Source organism: Falco rusticolus, chromosome 3 (assembly GCF_015220075.1).
Source record: "Falco rusticolus isolate bFalRus1 chromosome 3, bFalRus1.pri, whole genome shotgun sequence".
Classification (NCBI taxonomy): Eukaryota; Metazoa; Chordata; class Aves; order Falconiformes; family Falconidae; genus Falco; species Falco rusticolus.
In genome coordinates, this window is record NC_051189.1 from 32,411,923 (window position 1) to 32,436,017 (window position 24,095).

The 24,095-nt window shown below is 40.2% G+C and overlaps 1 protein-coding gene across 3 annotated transcripts; it reads right to left on the reverse strand.

Annotated features, from left to right (window-relative positions):
* Window positions 1–631: 631 nt before the first annotated feature.
* OSGIN2 (oxidative stress induced growth inhibitor family member 2) lies at window positions 632–21,716 on the reverse strand. 3 transcript variants are annotated; one of them, XM_037379502.1, is made up of 7 exons: window positions 21,203–21,316; window positions 19,523–19,585; window positions 17,925–18,079; window positions 13,051–13,187; window positions 11,249–11,440; window positions 10,533–10,624; window positions 632–8,817 (listed from the first exon to the last, which is right to left on the reverse strand). In XM_037379502.1, exons 3-7 carry the CDS (start codon window positions 17,989–17,991, stop codon window positions 7,770–7,772), a joined length of 1,536 nt encoding a protein of 511 aa, XP_037235399.1. In that variant the 5' UTR covers window positions 17,992–18,079; window positions 19,523–19,585; window positions 21,203–21,316; the 3' UTR covers window positions 632–7,769. The 3 variants fall into 3 exon arrangements, with proteins under 3 accessions (XP_037235399.1, XP_037235398.1, XP_037235400.1); XM_037379501.1 differs by lacking the exon at window positions 19,523–19,585 and having other exon boundaries at window positions 21,203–21,716; XM_037379503.1 differs by lacking the exons at window positions 19,523–19,585; window positions 21,203–21,316 and adding an exon at window positions 18,549–19,024.
* Window positions 21,717–24,095: the final 2,379 nt, after the last annotated feature.

Below are 24,095 nucleotides of genomic sequence, written 5' to 3' on the forward strand. Positions count from 1 at the left end.
GAACATCCAATAAACTACACCAGTATTTGCATTACCCCTGGAACTATTAAATTAACTTGGCCCAATGTTTCCTTCAGTTTACAAAACATACTGTTGTAGGCTAACCTCAGCAGGCAGCTAAGCCCCCTGCAGCTGCTCACTTGCTCCTCGCCAGCAGCGTGGGGTAAGAGAATCAGAAGGGTGAAAGTGGGAAAACTGGGTTGACATAAAGACGGTTTTAACAGTTAAAGCTGGGTGCACAAGCAAGGGCAATTAACTTTGTGTTAGTTCTGCTGCATGCCATATTTTAACTTTGTGAGGATTGTGCCTTGTGGTTTCGACATTCAGTTCAGCAGTTTTCCGAGAGAATTTCTATGGTTTTCTTTGGAAGGGTAAAAAAAGTGCAGCAACTGATACGACATCTAAGGTTTCTCTGATCTGCCTCAACCCACAGTCTGCAAGTATGCCACCTTTTTGACAATATGATGCTCTTTTTCTAAAAATACATCTAACCAGAAACTTATCTTCAGATCTTGTTTCTTGCATTTTTTCTGTGTAACACAAAGTTTGTTTGAAGGCTTGTAGGGATTGCTTTTTTTTATAGCATTTATTGTTTACCCTGCTCACAGGAAGGAGATGCACACAATACTTAAAACTAAATATACTTTTTATTAGCAAGGCTTTTTAAAATACAGTCTTGTATTCAGCAGCTTAGCTGAACACAGTTTAAAGCAGGTTGAATTACTCCATGCGCCACTAAAACAGAGGATGGGTGCTGTATCCCTGCAGGAACATGCTTAATTCTCAGTTTAACTCACACGCGTTTCAGCAAACTTCGCATATTTCCTACATCAGTTGGGGAAGCCACTGCCTTTTTTGGCAAGATTACGACGATTCTCACTGTTGACATTTATTTTCTGTTTCTGTCCATTAACATCTCTGAGCTGCCCCCTTTTCTCCTTCCCTTACTCCCCATCTTCTCCCAGAATGATGGGGGACTGATGCGGCAGGGCTGGCCTCTCCTGCATCATTGCACCAGTTTCTGTATGCTGAAAGTGTCTTTGCTTTCAGTTTCAGTCTCCTCCATCCACCAACCTCCCCCCTGGCTTCCTCTGGAGGGCTAAGCCCGTTCACTACCTTCCTTCCCGACGTGTCAAAGAGGCTTTATTCCACGTGTTTACCGTCAACCATCCTAACTGAGACAGTAGCTGAAGTCTCTGCTATAGACCTACCTCCCACCCCCCCTCCCAGCTCTCCTCTTACCACGGGTGATTCCTCAGTCCTTATTTTCCTGCCTTTTCTCCTCTTCCTGCAAAACTGCTCCTCTTGCTCTGTTCCATTTCTTGAATCTGTCCTCAAGTCACATTTGGCAGCATCTGGTGTTTGATTCACAAATTCCAGTTGCATTCTGGTATCTCCTTAGAACTTCAAGCTAAATGTGGCAAAACCTGAACCGTCATCTTTACTGTTACACCTCTACTCTTCCTCTTACAATGCCTTTATAACCGCCATCTCCACATTCCAGGGAAATAGTTATGAAAATGCTAGACAAAATCAGATCTCCCTAACTGCAACTTTCACAGCCACTTGCTTTAGCGCTCTGCCCATACTACGCTGCCCCAGCTTTGACCAGCACAATCTCTCTCCAGCAGTGGGTACAGCACCAGATGCAAGCAAATCAACACCTTCCTCTTTTTGAATACTACAGCTTTCTGAACACCTCTTCCTCCCCGGTTTTTTTCCTTTGACTTAAAAATTCCCCACTTTTCCAAACTAAAAAAATTAACTTCTAGGTGAAACTTTTAATATTTAGCCTTCAGTCCATCATCAGTTTTCACACACGAAGATGAAACAAGCTTAGCATGCAAACCTTAGGCGGGCTTATCATCTAATCAAAGCTGTGGTTTTGCTCACAAGTTGCTTGCAGCTCAGGAGACTGTATTTCAGCTGATAGCAGATGTTCTGTACAAGTTGACATTGCTCATCTGAAAAAGGGGGTATGACCCAAGCATACTCCAGCAAAAGCAGCAAATGGAGGCATGACACACAGAAATTACATTTACATAGTATCTCCAGGTGTATCACGTGTGTGAACAAACACACAGGTAGATAAATACAAGCCTTTATCTTACTTAGAAGTAATTCCACGACCAGCATACCAATCCTAACAGAAACAGGCAAGATCAGAGTACTGACACTCCAGATTGTGCCAGGTAGATATAAGAAAGCAGGATCAGTTCTTAAACAGCAATAACTCAGAGTTCATGTAAATGCTGGTGCTAGAGTCCAAACTGATGAAAAAATGAACCATTCCCCTCTCTCCTCAGAGTGTCCCCTGGAACTCTGTCCAATCTCTTTGATTGCCTTGTCTTTAGCTTTATGTTTGTGGAGAACTTTTTTTACTTATTACAGCTAGTTAAAAAAGAATTTAAATTGCCAGGATTCCATACTACTTTGTGACTATTTAGCAAACCTAGTCGTTAGCTTTCTTTATGCTGGTATGCGAGTCCACAGAGGGTGCCCAGGAATATGAATCTGAATTCTAGTTTACTGAAGCATCCACTGTAGGCTGATACTTGTGCATTGCTAGTGATCCCAGAATAAAGAGATGGAGGAGGAAAATGAAAATTAGATTAACTTAAATCTCCACAACAAGTTGTTTCAAAAAGGATAAGAGAGCTAACAATATGAAGGTTGGGGTTTTTTTCCTGGTTTTAATGACTACTGATGACCTCTGCGTTTTGAGTTTGCTTGGTATGCCCTGTAAGTACAAAACTATCGTTAGAAAATCACCTAGCACATGGACAGATGTAATGTGAACGTAGGTTCAGGGTTTGCCTGAGCTGAAATGTTGTAGTGCCTGCAAAGACAAAATAATCTTTAAAACAGAGCTTATGTTCACTGTAATTACTAAATTATACTGTAAATGTTTTTTCCCCCATAATCCTTGTTCCTTACACCAATTTAATCCATGACCTCACAATTCCTTGTATAATCAAGCTTCAAAAATTAGTTAAAGTGAAATAACTGAAGTATACCATATTCCCTAAAATATGGTCTTTTTCAGAAGAAGAGCTGTTCATAATTCAATATCCTCGCTTCAAATGTGTACCCCTAATGTCACCAAAACCTTTCTTTCTCTGTCAAAGGATGTTTCAGTTTCCATTGTTTCTGGTAAATAGAATCAGGTATTATGGTTATTGCAAATAAAGCGTGACTTTTCTTTCAAGTTGGGCAAGGGGAAAAGGGGGAAGTAAGCATCCAAAAAGCTCTCACATCATTTGAGGTACTATGCTCCCATCTTGCTCTTATCTCAAAAAATAATCAATGATGACGGAACACTGTTATTGTAAGGTTCTAAAATACTATCTAGAATTAAAATGTAACAGTATAAACCTTTCAGCATTTGTTGTTCTGTAACTTCTTCAAAATGAAATCATTACTATATGGATGATAATAAAATCAAATTATTAGCTGCCTTTAAGGCATACATGTGCTACCTCTTGCTGTTCAGACAAGTTTGGGAGCTAGCACAGTTACAGCACAGATTCCGCCATTACATGAAAATACGCGCTTGCTTTCTCAGAATTAGAAAACATGGTTCCAGAACAACAGAGTCTCATCTCTTGGCACACCACCTTACTGACCCAGTACTACAGCTTCTGCAGCAAATATAATTGCTTCTACTTCCTATGTTGCGTGTTGCACTTCAGTGTAACTTCAGTTAAAAATACACGGCAACATTAGACTAAGGGCTCCAGCACAAAGCTCTGAAGTTACGGTTGGCAGATCTTGACACACGAGGGTGGGAGACCACCAGCCCATCAACGCTGCATAGGTTCACTTCAGCACCTTAAAGTTTGCAGTTCATATTGCTCAGATTCATTTCTGCTTTCTTCCCGTCATTCCTCACAGGTGATCACTTGCTGTCAGTGAGGACTCACTAGAAGTTTGCAAATTTTACACCCTTTCTTTCTCAAGAAGTTGGCCTAAAAATGGCCTTTTCTTCCTTTCAACTGGACATGCTGGTCGGGCCTGCCTCCAAGTTTGAGTCTTTATTTCCTCCAGCTTTGAATAAGTACTCTGGATTTCTGGCTCTAGCCTTCTTTTCATAGTTCTTGAGCTATGAGAGAAACAAGTTACTGACACCTACTTCTACAAATTTAGGTTTTTTTCATTATGCAACCATCCTTTATGAAATTAATCAGTTTAAAAAAGGGGGCCTACAGTCACCAGGCCAGAAGGAAAATACAGTATGACCCAATAATTTCCTAAGTGCCAAGGACTAGGGACATACAGCTGCAGGACACGCTCTGGTGTCCTTTACTCAATGTATAGGTACTGTTTCTGGGAGCTATATTCTTTCCACGCGTTCACTGACAAGCTCAGACACTGTTCTCTCTGGATTACTTGCAGAAACAATTTCTGCATTTACTCACCAGGGTGAAACTTAGCCTTACTCTTCCGTGGAAAATGTTTTAAGCAGAAATCAGTCATCTACTGGAACCTAAAAGAAAGACAGTGCCGTTTCCTACCGCCCTGTTGGGTGCCTTCATTAATAAGCACCTATCGTTACATCATCACATATGAGGCAGACTGTATGGGGAATTACTATGAAAAAATCTTACTCCCAGCCCAACAGCTCAATACTACTTAAATAATCGTAGCAGCATTTTATCTAGGAGACACATTCAGCATTAAGAACCAAACCCAAATGTAAGAGACATTTTCCCAGTAGCCTATTAGAAAATCTACAGTATGGGTTACCATACATTTACCAATTCTATAAACCCAAATTAAAGTCCTTTAGCTAAAAATTATATTCTTCCTGTCTGTATTTTAGTAATAAAAGCTTAAGTAGTAAAGCATCCTTTTTAAATCCATGATGTTTAAAAGCTTATCTTTCTTTCTGAAAGGAAAGCTGAAAGAAGCAGTCAGGCTCCCTTCTGGGAACTGTATTATACCATACAGGAAGTTCAGATGTTTGTTGGGGTTTTTGTAATCTGAGCAACAAAGTATTTCCCCAAAAGACAACTATTCAGTGCCAACATCTGAGCCACAAGAAATGCAGTCAGTATAATATAATGCTTTAGGTAAAAACTATCCTAAGGCAAAGCTTAAATTTTTACATTTCTCATTCTCTGAAAAACACCACAGTGGAGAGAAACAGGAATTTCTCTTGAAGAAACCCAAAAGTAAGAAAGTCCAGCTACAACTTTAAACCTAGCAATTCCTAGAAGAAACAGGATTATTTTTTTAGTAAAGCTTTGATTGAAAAAAGTATTTTTATACTGGCTTAATAAACATGACTACCGAGAACTTCTCTGCCCAGCTAAGGGCTTCTCACATGCAACTTTTTAATCCAAAAATACATGCAAGATAAAAGGAAAAATAAAGAAAGACAGTTAAACCCCAAGGTACTGTAATAGTACAGAATTATCTTTTACTGCAGTAACAGGACAGAAATCTCTGCTACAAATTTTTCACTACAACACACACAGCTTTTAAGTAGCTGCAGCAGCTGAAGCTAGAGATTTGGCTGTTTGAAGCTTTTTTCCCCTTTTTCCAAAATAAGTGTAAGTAAATGGCCTCCTTTGTTTTGATGGTTTCACATGACAAATGAAAAAGTGGTAACATGCTATGATATGTTGTATTCAGACATTTATCTCGACACAAAACTCAAGGAATTTAATAACAGCACAGATGTGTTCCCAACATATTAACTGCAATGAAGTTCTATAATCAAGTATTCAGCACTTACAAAACTGATTTTCAGTTAAAATTATCAGCTATCACAGGTTTAGGATAGATTTATATATAACACAGTTTCGGCCAAAGGCAGCAAATTATAGAATCTCAATTCAATTATGAATAAGCCTAGAATTTAGCATAATTAAAACCAGCTCAAATATCAGTATAAAAAGTATCTTAACTACTATTGACAATGCATTGTTAAATCCAACCATGGAGGCAATGTGGAAATTAATATAAATGTTGCTTCATTTGTGTTCATTTTTATGCTATTAAGTTGGCTCTAAACTAAAATTTATTATTAGTAGTAGCATCATTTCATAAATTACTTTGGACTTCCTTTGAAAATAGTCATTTCAGTCCTTGCATACTTTACCTTTTCAACTTGTATGTCCAAAGTCTGAGTAACTTACTCAGATGCATAAAGGGCTGCAGCAGCCACAGAACCCCATAATTCAGTAGGCACAGAAAAACAGGCATTTATTGCATATTGGTATCTACAACTTATGAAAGTTAGACAGCTGGGAAACCAGCAAGCACTAGCAGTTTCACAAAAGTCTAAGCCTAATTTCCTTTTTAAAATCTGTTCAAGTTATAATACGGAGATTTTAATCATGCAAATACAATACCTTAAACTAACATGAAATTCTTCAACACAAAAAGCCCTCAACAAAAAAATAAATAACATCTATTCCATCGCATTGGACCTGAAGTAAAATGTTTGGTAACAAATCAGTTAAAACCAAGCACTTTTTGTCTATTGAGAGTTCTGGAATATAAAGTAAGTTTTCGAACAAGCTGATGCTTGCCTCACTATGGTGAAAAATCCATGAGTGTGTTTAGGTAAACTAACTTCTCTAAAACCCAGCAAATGAAATCTAGGTCTCACATTATGGAGCAGAAAGGTGAAACTTCAATTCAGAGGTAGGTACAAGTTAAGTCTTTGTCTTTCATAACGAGCTTTAAGATTTATAGGAACTATGGCATGTTTGTTTTGGGTTTGGTTTGTTTGTTTTTTAGCTGGCTGTGAGATATAACCCTTTTTCAAGTTTCAGAAACTGCAGGCTAAAGTAGTTTTAGTGTTATGTGCTGCTCTAGAAAAAAAGAGAAATAACCAACACTTGCTCAAATGGGAGATGAGGATATCTATCACCCACCTTCATCAGTCAAGTGATCCCATTCAGTCTTCCTGAGCTAGGAAGCAAAAAAACCCTTAATTTTTCTTATGTACTTAATTTTTCAGTAGTACACTAGATATTCATTATATTGACACTGTAATAAGAGCACTTACATCAGTACTTTATTGTTTATGTTAATGAGTATTCTCAGAAATGTACATACCACTGTAGGGGAACATCTCAAATCTTTCTGCACTCCCCCAACTATAGGCATAGAGTGAAAAAACATTAATGGATTGTGTCAAATCATGTGTTAAAGATTAAATGGGAATGCTTATTCTTTTATTCCAGTTACCAACTAGGATAATTTAAAATTGTAGAAGAAATCCTTCTTATAGTAAAAACCATTTTACTAAGTGCTCATTCCAAGTATTACTGTATTACTATGGCAAATAAATAAAATTTTTCTTTCAAGCAGAAGGTTCCAAATTTGCTTTGGGACCAAGAATCACTTTGGACTATGCAAGCTTTCTGCTTTTAGAAGTTATTTTAATTTCATGGTAAGAATATTTTGTCACGTTTGACACTAAAATTAAAGCCACTCTGGTAGGCATTGCTTTTCCCACAGGAAGTCTGCTCTTTTAGCTGAGCAAGAGATGACAGGCAGGTCAATATAAGTTAGTCTCATTTTCTGTTTATCTGGAAGTAATGCCAGTTAAGTAGAGATCAGTTGTAATAGCAGATCAATTTTTTGTATTTTGAAAAGGTGAAGTATTGTAGTATCAGCATCCTTTACCAAGCAATACAAGCGCAGGTTACTTGTATACAACAGAAATGTGACTGCTATCAACTTTCTCTGTCAGTGAGTGTTCTGTTAGACTACATCTGCAATTCTGTATGTGAAAGTTTCTAATGTCTCATTTATGGTACCCCATCACCTCCTCCATCCCCACTTTCAATCAACTCATGTTTCTTCTTTTGTCTTATTGCCAAGCATCGCGCAATGCCCAGTGCGCCTCCTTTTAAAAACCGTACAAAGTTGTCTCCCACCAGAGGACCTAAAGCAAAGAGGTTAGCTTCTTTAGTGCATTCATAAGTGTATGGATCAATCTCTATAGGATTCCCCTTGCACGTGATGGGCTGGTTAGAGTGATGACCTATGCTATGTCCTTGGTCCTTTAGAAAGAAAAGATTTGGGTGAGAACCTATCAGAACTAAGGCTACAGAAAACTTCAAAATTTTCTTCAGTCCGGAGGCACTCTGAAGAACACACTTCATTTCAGGCTTGAAGGAAAGCACATTGTGTTCAGGGAAACTTGTGTAAGCAGAATGTAGACTGGAGTCCACCGTATGGGACTGAGTACACATCATATGATAGACCTTATGGTATTCTGGGTAAAGCTTTTTAGGTAATTGTTTGAAAATTAGACTTGTATCAGTAACTCTTCTACGAAACACATGGATTACTGGGATGTTGTTGTTGTAGGCACACAGTACTGCATCAGCTGCTGTAAGTCCAGCACCCACAATTAACACGGGGTCTGCCTTCCCACGTAACTTTCCTTTGCTGATAGCAGCTCCGAAGTCAGACATGGAATGAAGCACAAAAGGAAAGTCTTCTCCTTCAACTTGAAGTCGGCCAGGAGAATCAAAGGTTCCTGTGGCCAGAGCCACATTCTCAGCAAAGAGGCAGAAGGGCACATGAGAACCATCCGTTGCTCGCTGATAACCTCTCACTTCCCAATTTCTCTTAATCAGTGATTTCTGTCCATCTTCCATTTCCAAATGCTGTGTTGACATATTTTCATTTAGTTGACTTCTATCTTCATCATCCTTTCCTCGGTAAAGCCTGGATACTGATGTGATGTAAACATTGTCTCTGAAATTCTTTTGGAGGCCCATGACTTTAACATAGTGTTTATAATAACAAGCTATCTCCTCTGGCATTACTCGATCACTCTTTATATTTCTGAAACAAAATTAAATGGTTCTGGTTAATGTACAGAAATGTGAATATCATGTATCACACACTACATGGCAGTCAAATTTAAGATAACTGAACCTTTATTTGTTCTCTTGATTCCTGATATACAAGACAATCTGACATTTTTAATAGCTGTAAATCTTTACCATGCAAAGTGATAAGGTGATTAACAAGTATAACAAAACTCTGCAGTATCACAGTAGGTCTGTATGGAAGTGTTTTACAAAGCCAGTTTAGCATCACAACGGTCAACAATACAATACTGGCTAAACTTGTACTCCGTGAGAATACACTTGATTAGGACATAAGTAACTAAATGTTACAGTAATTGTTAAGTGCTGTTTTTTAAACCCTAGGTTCCATGTACTACTGGAGGCAAGTATTCTTTATTATACTCTACAAAAGACCTCTCCCTTGGGTACAGGTAAGTTCAGTAAGTATCAAATCAAGTTGTTCCATATCACAGGAATGAACAATGCAAGTATGACACGCAACCTTAATACAACTATGTAAAGAGGATTATCATGTCCAAGTGTCCGATAAAAAATTTTTTGCACTGTAATCCTCACATTACATCTATGCTTTTCCAATGCTTATTGCATTCACATGTATGAAAGAGTAAGCTGAAAATGTAATTATTTTGAACAGGTGCATGAATTTGTGCTTCTTTAGAAGTAAGCTCTAGGAAGAAGGCAAAAGAAACAGTGAATATCGGGATTGCCACTGAATTATGCTTAAAAGCATATTTACAGGAAATCAAGATACTTGTTATCATAGATTAACAAGTTAATAGCATATGTACTTCTAAATGTTCAAGTTGCTACTCTGAAAATCCTGTTGAGATATTTATTGAAGAGGATAATGCTACAGTGTGACACCTGTTGCAATGAAACTTCAGGAACTATTTTACATGACTGTAAGTTTTCATTATCATCAATACTTTTAAATATGTTAGTTTAGTTGTAGTATAACAGGTCAACACTGCTGGTTTTAGTATTGTTGAAAACTATAATATAAACAAATTAGCTTCAGATAATAAGCAGCTTATGGGATTTCAGTTAATAAGGATGCAAGATTACTGTGGTTATCTAAGAAAGCAGTTAAAGAACAAAGGTACAGCTTCTTCACTACAAGTTTTGTCCTGAAATGAGTAACAGTCTGCCCTTAAAGACATATGCCCAAGTAATTCTTCTTTGCCCTGTGTGGTACAAGAACAACTTCCTTTAATTTTGCTAGAACAAAGTCAGGAAAATTAAAATTCTAGAAAAAGCTTATGTAGAGTGTTCCTAGGTTCATCTGATGACACAGACCTTTATGAACTAATTATATAACTGAAGTAAGAACAGTGAGCTTGTACAAGACAGTAATTTTTTTCCTTTAAACTCTGATCAAAACTGCTCACGTAACAGTACTCCTTTGTGAAATGCTGCTAAAACACACCACTGCTTGTATGTATGCTTTTGATGCTCTTAAAGCAATTACTCTGGCTGACCACTGTCCATTTTTTTCCATCACAGTACATACAGCAGAATAATTTCCAGTGCCATCAGGCAATTTAACAAACAATACAAGAAGTCTCCCTTTGAACAATGAAGTTTGAGTGTTTTCCAGTTCTTAAAATAATGTTATCTGGATTCTTAGAGCAACTAAGTGACCCTACTACAATTATATATACAACCCTAATTATGCAATATCGTTACCTGCGTTTGTTAGCTGCCCACTCCTTAAAGGTGAGGCCAGGCAACTCCATCCAGTCTCCAAAACTGATTGTTAGCATAGAGCCTTCCATGGACTATGGAGAAAAAAACCCCAAGATGCATGACCAGATACATTTAAAATGGATACATTAATGTAAAATACAGTAACATTTTTCTCATTGTACTCATTCAGAGCAATAAAATACCAGAACATAACAATACCAGGACATGACATGAAGCGTTGATGAACTGTGGTCATGTTACAGTTAGATACTGAGCAACTACATTATCTAATAAAGCAGAAGGTGAAGACAGAACAAGTGAAAGGGAAATCAAAAGCAAGCTACTTAACATACAAAACAAGAAGAAAAAAAAGTGAAACTAACACCATATGGACACATTAAGATTTAAGATTTTGTACTGAAGTACCTGGAAACAATGCAGACGAGAAAAAAGTCATAGAAAATACTCTTCATTATAATTCATTAAATTTAAGCTAATAAAAAAACCATATAAGACAACAGTAATGGTCACAAATCCCCAAATGAAGGACAATCTTTTCCTTATTTTCTCATTTCCCCAACATATCTGGGCTTTGGTAATTAAGCAGTTGCAACTGAAACTGCCATTACTATCTAAACCAGCCTTAGATGGTAAGAAAAACCCCAAACCATAAAATTATCAAGTTACCATAGAAGTGATAGGAAATTTTTACTTACATGCCAAGCCCCACCAGGTGGTCCTTTACCAAGCACTATATGGGGAATATAATTATGTTGTTCTAGCTTCCAGTGCAAAACAGGTGGGTAGTCATACCCAAAGTCAGCATCAGGATGAAGCAATGTATCAAAAAGCACTGCAACTGGGTTTGAAGAACGCCCTTCGAGGCCTTCAGACAGGTACTCCAGATCCTAAAATATGGAAAAAGTGGTATGTTCACACAGCTTCTACTGTTCATCATGTTATTCTGATGTACAGAAGTTGAATTTCAACAGAAAACACAATTAGTTCAAGCTGCATTTTAAGCAGAGGTATTTAATGCAGAGATTCAATCAAAACACTTTTCAGAAAAAACTGCCATGATTCAGTTCTTCTATAGGTCTGAATAATACATTTCACTCATGCAAAAACTACATGTTAATCACACAGTAATACTGGGGCAGGTTAGCATTTGAAATTCACTTTAAAAAAGAAATACAGGGACAAATACTCAGAGATCAGAGCAACTTAGTGACACTTGCATTTATAGATAGGAGACTCCTTTTAACAAAGAATTACTAGTATCTCTAGGAGCCCCATTTTGATAAAGCAGAAAACTTTGTAACATGTTCACATTTCAGCATCTATTCATCAGCCGTGTTCTAAAAATTTTACAATGCAATAGCAAATATTTGAAGAGAGACTACAGTTTTGAAGAAAGAATTGGGGGAAAAAAAGAACCAACACCACAAAAAAACCCAAAGTCAAACAACCCCTACTTCTCCACTACAAATACATATGCATGTTTGTATTTCAAATAAACTAGTCACACAGACAATACAGTTAGTGATAGCATTGTAAGTAGTCAATCAGTAGAACAGTGAGGTAAATAGAAGCAATAACATGACAAGCAAATGGACAAGGGGGGAGAAAAATAATGAAGAAGATTTAACTAATCAAATCAGAAAAAACTGGGATTATATGAGGGTAACAAATATAGCAGAAGAGCAATTGTGAGTACAAGACAAACACTGAAGGATACATACTGTTGAGAAAAGAAAAATGGATTGTGTTTATAGAGGATATATGTCCCTTACGTTACTAAAAATGAAGTCTTTATGAGAATCGTACTTTTTAAGGAAGATTTTAACTTCAAGTATGTTAGCAGCATGTGTTCTTTGACAATAGTGCCTGAACATCCTAGGACACGAAAGCTGGAATTCCTGCATCAGCTACTCACTGACCAAGTGGTGCTTTAGATACTTCTGGCAAGTAGTAGGAACAATGCAAAGGGCAGATTGTAAAACCAAAACACCATAAACAAAAAGCCCTCAAAAACCACAAAACCCACCACATGCCCCAGGATTGGATCTAGTGCTCATGAATTTATTCTATTTAAATTAACAAAGTAACTTGTTAACACATTAGAAATACCCTTAGATGAGTAGGCTGGCTCTTCACAATACAATCTGCAGAACTGTTTTGGATAAGCAGCACTTAAAGTGTATTGCTTTTCATCTGAAGTGCCCTACATATATAATTTGTTACAAGCCACTGAAGAAGGTATATACTGCTCTTTATTTTACAGGTAGAAAAAAAGAGAGGCCAAGAGATAAAGCTTGTTGTTTGAGACCACGCAGTTACTGAGCTTTACTGCGGTCTAATTCTCTATGGGGTGAGAATATTAAGCCTGTTCTTGTCTATGGCACTATTTATGTAAATTGCAAAAGCATTTTAAATAGGATTGTTAAAGAAAGCCTACTGTTTCATAATCCAGCTTGCAGCAGGAAAAGAGCTAGACAAGCTGGTAACCAAAGCTTACTTGATCAACAATGGAAAGATGTCGAGCTTCTTCTAATTTCGTATGTAGAATGGGGTTTGGGTGTATAGCTTCAGGAGATAAATATGGCCTGTATCCAGAGAGCAGGTAAGAAAGACATATTCCCGAAGGTCCATTTCCTATTAAAGAAAGAAGTTACCGCTTTAGTAAAAATGCCAATAAAGTTTCTGTCGCTAAATAAGCAGCAGCAAAATCATATTAAAGTACTATAATGCGATACTATCCTGATTCCAAGCAGCTTATAAACTTCACAGTAAAATAAAGGCTGCCATAGGAACTTCCTCCAAATAAACTGAGCAGAATCTTTTCCAGATAACAAGAAAAGTACATATGACTGTTTAAATGATGAAAGAAAATGCATATAAAGGAGTTTCATAATTTAGTATGTCGAAATCACTATTCTTGTGTGAAAATGGTTCAATGGATAAGATCTGGTCTGCCTGTCAATCATAGTGATACCTGAATATTATTGCCACCTTACAACATTGCCTTCCTACTTACACTGGGTACTGTAAAAACACAGAACAGAAAGACAATCTAGAGCATATGCTCTTCAGGTCTTCCCATAAAATAAAAGGAAGTAAGAGACAAGCAGAAAGCTGGAGACTGCAAGTCAGATGAGAAGTTACAGACACACCACAACAGCAATGTAAAAGCTGAATGAAGACAGTTACAGTAGGTAAGTGGTGAAGTACAAGAAACTCGTAAGACCACATTCAACATTAAGCAACAATATAAATTCAAACATCCTTCTATATCCTTTTTGTAGCATTCAATTAATATATGTGTATTATTGCAACTTTAAAACTTTTCAAAATGTTATTGAAGGTGTGAAATGTGTGGGACCAAAACACTACCGTAATTATTTCTATTTATTTGACTAGTATTAAACAAAGTAGCGGACCATATCTATGACATGCAAATATGGAAGTAATATTCATGTTGCAAAGTCAGATAACAAAAGCTAGGGAAAGGTAAAGTCAGGAAAGTATAGGCTCTGGTACAGAATTTAAACATGTGACTATGCACTGTTATTTCTATAGCTCCTCGTGCTCATTAACTGAATGAAAAGCACAGTGTTCTCCTAATGAGGCACTATTCAGTATTTTGTCTTTGTTTTCTAACTAGAATGGCACACATGGTATTTACCACACACTATTCAAATTCTAGGGTAAAGACAAAGTTACTAATTTATTCGTGTTTTATACAGCACTCATTGTTAGGATGTTAGCTCTTCCTACCATTTCAATTCTTGATCTGAAGAGTTCACCCGTCATGTCCTGTTCCCCATCACCTCTGCACACGCTATTTCCATTACCTGTTAACAATCCCAGTTCTCCAATGCCCGTCCCTTCTCCATTTTCTGATTTCCCAGTCCCTAAATCCCCCATCAGTTTGCCGAGACCCTGTTCATTCCCAGCCTTTTCATACATCAGATCTCTTTTTACTCCTCCACTAGACTACACTCATCACTCTGGTCCCCAGTGGCAATATATCCCATACTTTATCCCAATGCTGCATGCATAGACCAGTCACTGCCATGGGCTCCAATAAAATCATGTAGGCTCACTACAGACGAGTTCTTCAAAGGCTGAGACTACAAAGTTAATAGAAATCTTCAATAAGCATGTTTTCTCCAAAGGCCTAAAACCTGACTAAGTATGTGAGACTGCACAATGGCTCCTATCAAACAATCTTGTTTCTGCACCCAAATATGGAGCCAAAAATAGAGTGCCTGTATACTGTAAGAACCATAAAACACTGGAAAAGACTAAGCAAGCCGTGGATTTCTACCATTGGGATCTTCAAGACAGTTAAATCAAAAATCTGTAATAAAAGTTTTACGTATTGCTGATCCTGCCTATATTATCCCCCAAACCACTTTCATTCCTATTTTACCATTTACAAAAAAGACTATAAACAATCTTTCAGACAGTGAAAATGCTCTTCCTTACTCTCACACTGTTCTACCCTCCCACAAACAGATCAGCATGAGATAGCTGGCTACGCTTCAGTCCAGGAAGTAAAGCTTAAAACAGATGCACACCCCTCCTGTCACCCACTTGCCACATGAGACGGATGTGAGAGAGAACCTTAGCAATACACTGAAACCATCCAGAACAAAATCGTATGAAGTTCTGAAAACACTATTCATACCTATAGTTCACAAACACTCCCATGACAGAGTCCATTCTTAACTATTTTTGGAATTACAACTTGGACATGGTAAAGAATTTTGTTTCTTTTTACAAGTGCATAGCTAGATTTTTTTTTCCTACCGGGGTCTAAAGGACGCTAGTCTACAATACAAAGAGAAAGAACCGTGCCATACCCAAGGATGCCGTGCTAAAGATTATTTATTCCTACTGGGTAAGACTAAAAAGAACCAAATGGATTGCTAAAGTTGCCAAAACAAAGGCTGGCAAGGGCCAAGGAAATTACTGAGGATGGGATTATGCTAAGGTGAATTACTGTCAGTAAACTCCCTAGCCACTCCCCTGGGCCCATCCAGAGGGCCCATCCAAACCCAGCTCCTATTCTTGGGGCAGACTGTGTCCAAGGGAAAGAAATTCCCTTGTGGATATGCTCTCAGAACACAAGATGAAGGTTCAGCTGCAATTAGACTTGCTATGATTTTTTCATGACATCCTGGGCTGGAGGAGGGGGGGGGGGGAGGGGGTGCACGCAGGGAACCCCAACAACTCTCTTTGAAATGAGAAATGTATACCTGAAGAGTTCGCTCTTTATTTACACACAATGCCTCCAATAAAGGCTCTGATTGCAACTGAGATTTTATTATAATACAGACTTTAGATATACAATCAATATACCCCAAAACCCCATGACCCTGTTCATTTAAGGAGCAGTTAACATTTTGTGTGACTAGCAGCAGAGGCTTCTCCCGATCAACAGTCAACTACAGTCCAATCATATTTACATTATGTGTCTACATGTAAAGCAAATAATCAGCTACAAACATCACAACAGCCTTGTCATTCAGATGAAAATTTAAAATGTTACATTTACACAGTAACGATCAAAACTAGTGCAGAAGATGGAAGTGTTTAGTGCAGAACATACTCTAGACTTAAGAGCTCCAGCATGAAATTCTTCAGTCCCAACTCATTCAAATGGAATGTATTAATTTTTTCCCAATATCTTGAAGACAGGTACAGCACCAAAGTTACTTACTTACTACACAGTAGCTTAGCACCCTACGCAGAACTGCAGTACAATATGCAGCACAAGCTTAGAATCAAATCTTAAATAGGACATTACAGAGGTAAAAAGGAGATGGTTAAAGAAAGTTAAAGAAAGGGAAATATAAGTTACTGCTCCATCACTAACTATTTACATATGTGCCATCTTTTTCTTTCTGATAATAAAATAGTGCAATGAGAAGATGGCAGCACTAGAAAGTACACAGAGATAATTAAAGCACTAGACGGTGTGTGTGCGTGTGTGTGTATATATACATGTATGTATATAGTGTGACAACTATTTTTGTATTCTTCTACATTATTAAATCATTCTAGATCCGTTTTAAGGCTCTTCAGAGAGCCAATGAATTAGTGATAAGAGGCTGCCAATCGAGAAGATCTGAAGTGTCTCAAACATTATCTGTGAAAAATCATTTGGGTACTGTATTTGTTTTTCAAGAAGAAATAGTCAAGGCAGCTGCGTTTAGTGTCAGCACATACAAAGGCGCTCTAGACAAAGTAAGTATTGAGCACAGGTATTTGCATAATGCATATTTGTAAAACTAAACAGTGAAAACTGAGTCATTAACCATATGGCAAACCTACACTAAGGTTGACAAAATGCCAGAAAACTGTTGCTCTTCAACTATGATACAGAACTGAGCAAGTGATTCATGTCTGTCACATCCACATAAGTCTATTACATGAGCACTATTTTAAGCTATCATGAAGAGAGCTTTGCTAACAGGCAATGTACAAACACCAGTCTTTCAAAGTTGTGGAGACTTACTGTGAGCACATTACACTGAAATATCATTCTCTGGAATCTCTGCTTGTTTGCAAGTACAGTTAAAGCTGTTGGTTTGCTGTAGTCTCAACAGCTTTGGACTATATTATTGAAAACCTTCTTTACTCCAGATCTTTTCTTTATCCCCTCATCAAGGTACGGTGGTAAGGAGCTGGTGACCAGCTGTTGCTGAAAAACCTTGGCCCAGTACAAATCCTCCTAGCACTCTCAATTAAGCTACATACCTAAGGAGCTTGCTCCCTCTGCTATCCTGTCATTCAGCAAGATGTTACGAGTACAAGCCCTTAACTAATTAATTGAGATTACAATGTATTGTTTTAAATTGGTTGGATTGACTTGGATTCAGCTTGGAAAAGATGGGACAATATTCAGACGTTAGTGATGGGTGCAACAAAGAGAAAGGCAATCAAGGAGGGAGGTTAACATCTAACCAACATACAGCATAAATTTTACGTTATGCTTTTCACTGTCCCGTCTGACCCTACAAATTTCTACTCATGCCATCAACAACCTCCATGTTACCTGAAGTAGACATATCATGTAAATCAAACCCAGTGGGATCAACACTAGAATCAAAACAGTTCTTCCATTAAGACACATGTATCTGCTGTCAAATAATGCAGCTCATTTTGTCAAAGCACAATCTGAAATCAAATTACTCCACTAGCAAGTCCCTTAACATAATTTTATGGTACTTTTATTAATCATAACAACTGTATTAGTCTAATAAACATATTCACTGCAAGGATGCTAAGCATTTGTTATTTAATGATAAATGACTTCATGCAGCAGGTCTATAAAGGCAATGACAGTGACAGAGATTCTCAAAAATGTGGAAAAAAACTCACCTATTATTACTACAGGCAGAGTAAGGAGGGAATCTCCAGGCAGAACAGTTTCTTCAATTAAAGGCATTCTTTTAATCTTCCTCCCAAGACTGTCACCAAAATACTGGACAAAGGAATTCAAAAGCTGTCCTTCTGTTTCAGGGCTGCTGTAACTTCTAATTAAGGACAGATGGGAAAAAACTAAAATGAAACATTTCAACTGTCATCAGAACAGTCTCTTCAAAAATAAAGTTGCTTTTGATGCTTTACTTTAAGAGCTATGGAACTGGCAAAACCAAGACCAAAATAGATACGCTTCATCCAATCTACGAAATTTTACGCTTCAGCACAGCTTTTCTGACAGAAGATTTTTAAAAAGTCCACTTTCTCCTAGAAAGTCTACAGAAGCGTAACAAGAAGGCACAGATGGTTCTGCTGAGATGCAGATTTCTAATTTCAGTTTATACAAAGCCAAAAAAGTATAACCAACAAGCATTATTTTGATCCCACACACAGCAAAATCCATTCCTCATTATCCTTATCAGAAGAGGATACACACTGCCTAGTCAATTAACAACTCTAAGGCCAACCAAAGGCTGAAGGAATAGCTAAGCTACAAGAGCAGCGGTTCACATCCCTTCCTACCTGCTGAGCAGCACAGAGGACTTTGCCTCGACGAATTTCTGTTTGAGTAGAAGTAAGGCTGGTTAAAGCTGCCAGTGGTTTGAAGACAGAGAAAAGTGTGAGCCCTGTTAAGCCTTAGACACAGTGCATTTTACTACTGTTAAAAGAAAGATTTTCATAAAAGGAATTGCCATGCAGTCAGGTCAGCCACTGTGCAGCAGACTGCTTCCACCCCCAGTTATTTTCCTAGATTTCTCAGTTCTTTCTCTGCAAGATCTACTTTGGTTGCTCTTGTTAACTCTTCCAAACGTGCTTCTAGACTACGAAGACTTGGTTTATATTGTTTGTTGTTTAATTATTCAGGAGCCCCCTCTGAAGCCTTTCCAGTTCATTGAAAAAGCATGCACTATCAGTTTAGCTAGAAAGGCAGGGGCAAATTAACAATACTCTGTTATTAGCAGTTATTTTACTGTCTTCAAAATAAAGGCAACTTTTTCATTAAAAATACCTCAATCAACTGATCTAAACTTTTTCTCTTTACAAACACAGTTTTAATTATTAACTGAATAAATGAAAGTACTCTTATTTATCTCCCAAGAATATCTTAAAAGCTATTTTATTATTTCAGGAATTATTTTCTACACTACAAATTTCTATTTTCTACTACTAAGGACCAAAAGCGTAAGACACTGATCCAATTCCCATGGCCTTCAACAAGCCACTTAAGCTACATGCTGCCTCAACTCCCCCAACACTGAAGGTTCTGCTACATATTTCAAAAGCCTTTCCTCAACGGGGGAAGTCTGAAATAAACTAGAGGCAGAGCTGTACAGTAGTAACAGCACCAGCACACTGTAATACATCTCTCTGACGGTTATTTCCTTGTTAAAAAGGGTGAGAAGCTATTCTAAGAGTGTTTTTATTTCAGAAAGAAAGTACTTGATACTTTATTCCCTACACTACAACAAACAAAAGGTTGCAAATTACGTGCTTACTGTTTGTTTACAGCTGCACATTAGCTCTTGGTGATCTTGGAGACAGGCAACAAATACCAGGAGCTAGATGAAGACAAGCAGAAGTCAGAGAAAGGGTATCTAATTATCATGCTGCTTTTTTCACTTCCTTTTAGACTGGCACAGGTAGACTATTATTTTCTAGCCTTTGCTCAAAGTGAACTAAGGCAAACTACACTATGCTTTGCAAACGAGCCTTAAAGGGAGCACATATGTTTTAGCGTGGTTTTAATACACTTGCTGTGCAAGATGGGAGATAAAAAACAAAAGAAACATTTCAAAAACTCTTTTATGGGATATATGCGCACTGCTTTAGGCTACAAAAGAATCCGTAATGATAAAAACAGTTGGTTCTGTGCAGCTTAGATGGGTAGAATGTGATATCCTAACTGGTTTAGCATAGAATCTAGATGTGCATAGAAACACCCGCATGCAACAGAGTTTCTCAGCTATTGTGCACATGCAGCAGAGGAAGGACTGCTGTCAGGAGCATGTTCTTCCTTTGCAAGGACATCATGCCAGAGCTCAGTAAGATTTTAAGTCGGGGCCACCATCTTCCTAACCTCTGCACAACACTGAAAGCCACCAAGTACCAGAAGTTTTGATCTTGAAAAAAAAAAGCCATGGCAGACAGCTTTGCAGTGCCGGGGATTTGGTAAGAATACCTCTCGGGCTATAGTCCTGCAGAGATGCAAGTGGGCACAAGGATGAGTCAGTTCCAAAGCGAGTGCTTACTTTACCTTCTGCTGGTCATACCAAATAACCTCGAGAATTACGTTCTGTCAAACACCTAAGTTTCAAACGTGCTTGAGTTTGTGGGCTGTTTTTTTCAATTTTTGCCCTTTTTAGTGCTTTTCAGTTCATTACTTTTTTTAATTCATGTGAAAAACCCATTAAGAGAAAAAACACTTCATACACATACACGTTCTTCTCCCTTTTGAAAAAGAAAGTAATTCTTTCATAACAACTGCCCTCATTTGCTGCAGGTTATTAAAATCAGAGCTGCCTTTTTCAGGTAGCCGTTTTGAAAGATCCTAGAATTCCCTACATAGTTCTAGAAAAAAAAAAAAAAAAAGCAAACTGACTGTAGTGGGTGGTTAACAGAAAACTCGTTATATAAAAGGAATTTAAATTTGGTCTCCATCTGACGTGTTAGGAAGCAAATTTAACACCGTGGGATTGTTGGTTGGCTGGTTGTTTTGGTTTTTTTGTTTGGTTGGTTGTTTTTTTTTAAGTAACGCAGAAAAGCGATGCCCATCAGGGCCGGGACCCCCGACGGCGCAGCGCTCCGCACGCAGAAGCGCCCCCGAGCATCAGCGGGCGCCGGTCCCCTCCCAGCGCGGCCCCGGCGCTGCCCAAGGTCACTGCGCGCCTGCCCGCCGCGCCACCGCCAGCCCCTGCCCACCGGCCCCGCGCTCCGCCCGCCAGCGCCGCTGCGGCCGAGGGGCGTGCGGCACCGGGCAGCCCCGCCGCCACGCAGCAGCCTCGCGGAGGCCGCAGCACCGGGGCGGCGGCCGCGCTCCCCGCCCGTCGGTGTCGCCGTCTTCCCCCCCCCCAGCACCGCCCCCGAGCCCCTCAAACCCGGTCCCCCGGCTGCCGCGGCGGGGAGGGGGCAGCAGGCAGCCGCCTCGACCCACCGGCCGCTCGCCCCCGCCGCCTCACCTGAAGTGACCGGCCAAGGAGCAGCGGCAGCACCACACGGGCATGGGGAACGCCGGCGGGCCCGGGGCGCCGGCGGGGCCCAGCGATGAGGCTGCGGGGGGACGCCGCACCGCGGCTCCCGCTCCTCCTCCTGCCGCCGCCGCCACACTGGGGCCCGCGCGGCGCCGTCCCTCCTCCCCGCTCACATGCGGCAGCGGGTCACACGCGGGAGGAGGAGCCGCCGCCAGCACCGGGAGGGCGGGAGGAACGGGCGGCGTGAGGAGGGGAGGGCACCGCGCCGCTTCCCCCTCCCAGCCCCGCCGCGGCCCCGTGCGGCGGGGGTAGCCAGCGGCGCGCCCGCTCCCCGCGGGAGTATGCGGGATGCGCCGCCTCCGCCCGGGGAAGGCGGGAAGGGCAGCCCCGGCTTGGCACCGGCGCGGGGGAAGGGTGAGCGGGAGGGCGGCACCGCGGCAGGGAGACCCCTCCTCGGGCCGGGGACGAGGGCGACGGCAGGAGGGCCTCGGCGCACCGCCTCCCCGGAGAACGGCGAGGGCCGCTTCCCGCCGCCGCCGTGTCACCGCCCGCCGCCCCTCCGAGGCGGGGCCTCCACACGCAGGCCGCGCCGCCTTCCCGCCGCCGGCCGGGGCACACCTGCGGCTTGGTCGCGGCCGGTGGCGCGGGGAGCGGGGGCTTCGCTTCCTGAGGTGACTTTTGCCGCAGGTTGCGGTGCTGCTGGCAATGGCGGTTGTCACCCAGGCTGCCGCCCGGCCCGGAGTTCCCTGCCCTGCCCTCTTAGGGTTCACGTGCAAAATGCGCTTGAGGAAATTAACAGAAATCAAAGCCGTTCAAAAAATGTCGAGGCACCGTTTGACTCTTAGCCATCTATTTGGGAACAATATTAATACGTGTTCTGTTAGCTACTCGAAATGGGGTCTTACGATAGGTAAATAGTTTGCAGGTGTGCTTATTTGAGAGAAACCGTTTCTTAACCTGGCCTTTCCCCAGTCGGGGAGCGGCTCAGAGGGGCAGGACCCCTGCAGGTCCCCTGGCCCAACCCCCTGCTCAAGCAAGGGCAGCCCAGAGCAGGCTGCCCAGCTGTCCAGGAGCGGGCCTGCTGGTGTTGGAAATGTATCTCCAAAAGTGGAGACTTCATGACCTCCCTGAGCAACCTGCTCGGGTGTTTTGACCACCCTCCCAATGAAAACGTCTTTCCTTACGTACAAGTAGAATTTCCTCCATTTCATTTTGTGCCCATTGCCTGTCATTCTGTCCCAGGGAACCACTGAGAAGAGCCTGGCTGCGTCTTCATCATTCTCTTCCATCACCTATCATGTATTTGTACATGCATAAGATCTCTCCGACACTTCTTTTCCACTGGCTGAACAGTCCCAGCTTTCCGAGCCTCTGCTCATATTAGTCAGTCTGCTATCTAAGACACCCATGTCTTACACTGGTTTTCTCTCTCAAAGCAATAAGGGAGAATGCTAATAAAATCTACGACTGTTTATTTAGTTTTTCACACAAACTTAACAATTTGAAATGTCTTCTGTGAATCTGTTCCATAAATCCACAACACAGATCTTGCAAGGCTGTAGATTTACTGTGTCTGAAGCGGCTGTTGGTAGCTGACAGTTCAGTTTACCTCTAGGTTGTCCGTTCCAACACTGTTAGGATGGTAGTCAGCAAATAATTAATAGCATCAGTCTCAATCCCACTAGAAAGGATGGAAAATGCCAGATGAGTGCTACTGTAGGCTGTGTACCTCAGCTTTTGTCCCCTGTATAGCCCCAGACCAGGACTGCAAGTGCAGTCAGTAAATAGATGCTAGACAATGAAAGTTTAATATTAGTAAGACTGTACCTGACAGTTCAAAGAAGTTTCTAAGAACAGAAGACCCTGACTTCTAGGCGGCTGAGACGGTGGAGTTTGTCTATTGTGATTACTCAGAACTGAGACGTGCAGAACCTGAAGCGATCATCCTTGAAAGAAAAAGTAAAATGGCGAAGTGGTCAAGATATAGAACAACTTGTGAAACCGACTGTCAAGATAATGACTAATAAAAGACTTGTTTGAAACCAATAGATTAGGTAATGCTTTGTAGAGACTATAAACGTAGAGCTAAAAATCCTGTAACCTGGTCACTCTCTGCGGAGGTGACCCAACGCTGCTGGACCGACTAAAACTGCAAACCTAGAGTAACCCATAAGAGTTTGAGTCTCTTCTTTTACAGGATGGCTTTATATTTATTAGATATGTGCTCTATAAAAACTTAAGGCAGAAGAACATGGGAGCCGAGTTGTATCACTGAGGAAATACAGAATATTGATACAAAATCTCTTTAGAGAGTATGAAATACATCCAGCTAAATACGTTGTTCTTTGAGTATACCCAGGACCAGGTGTAATATGTCTTTAGACTAGAACTAACCACGTGAAGTTGTCTTTAGCTTGCTCTATCCCCAGAATACTGCCTTCAGTTTAGGAAATTACATGAATGATTTATATGTTGACCAGTTAATTCATGCTACTTGAATATTAATACAGTTTCATTAAAATTATGTTCTCCTTTACAACAAGTTACAGAAAAATACAACAGAAACTGAAAGGCAAACTTAAGTTTTTTCTTACAATATTTTGCTTCCAGTCAGGACTTGGCCTCCTCCCAGATACAAAACTGGAGGTCTGCGGGACATCATGCTTCAAGAAAACTAGCTATCGCCAAGCAAAAGTTTTCCAGGTTTCACTAGCTGTTTGATGGCAGGGTCCGATGGCACTGACTTCAAAATCAACACATTAAGGACATATTTGGCTCTAAATGCCACCTTTATTTCCTCCCATCAGCAAATCTGGTTATCTAGAATATAACACAGCACCTCAGCTATTCTGGTACTATTAATAGTTTTTGCCCTTGTCTT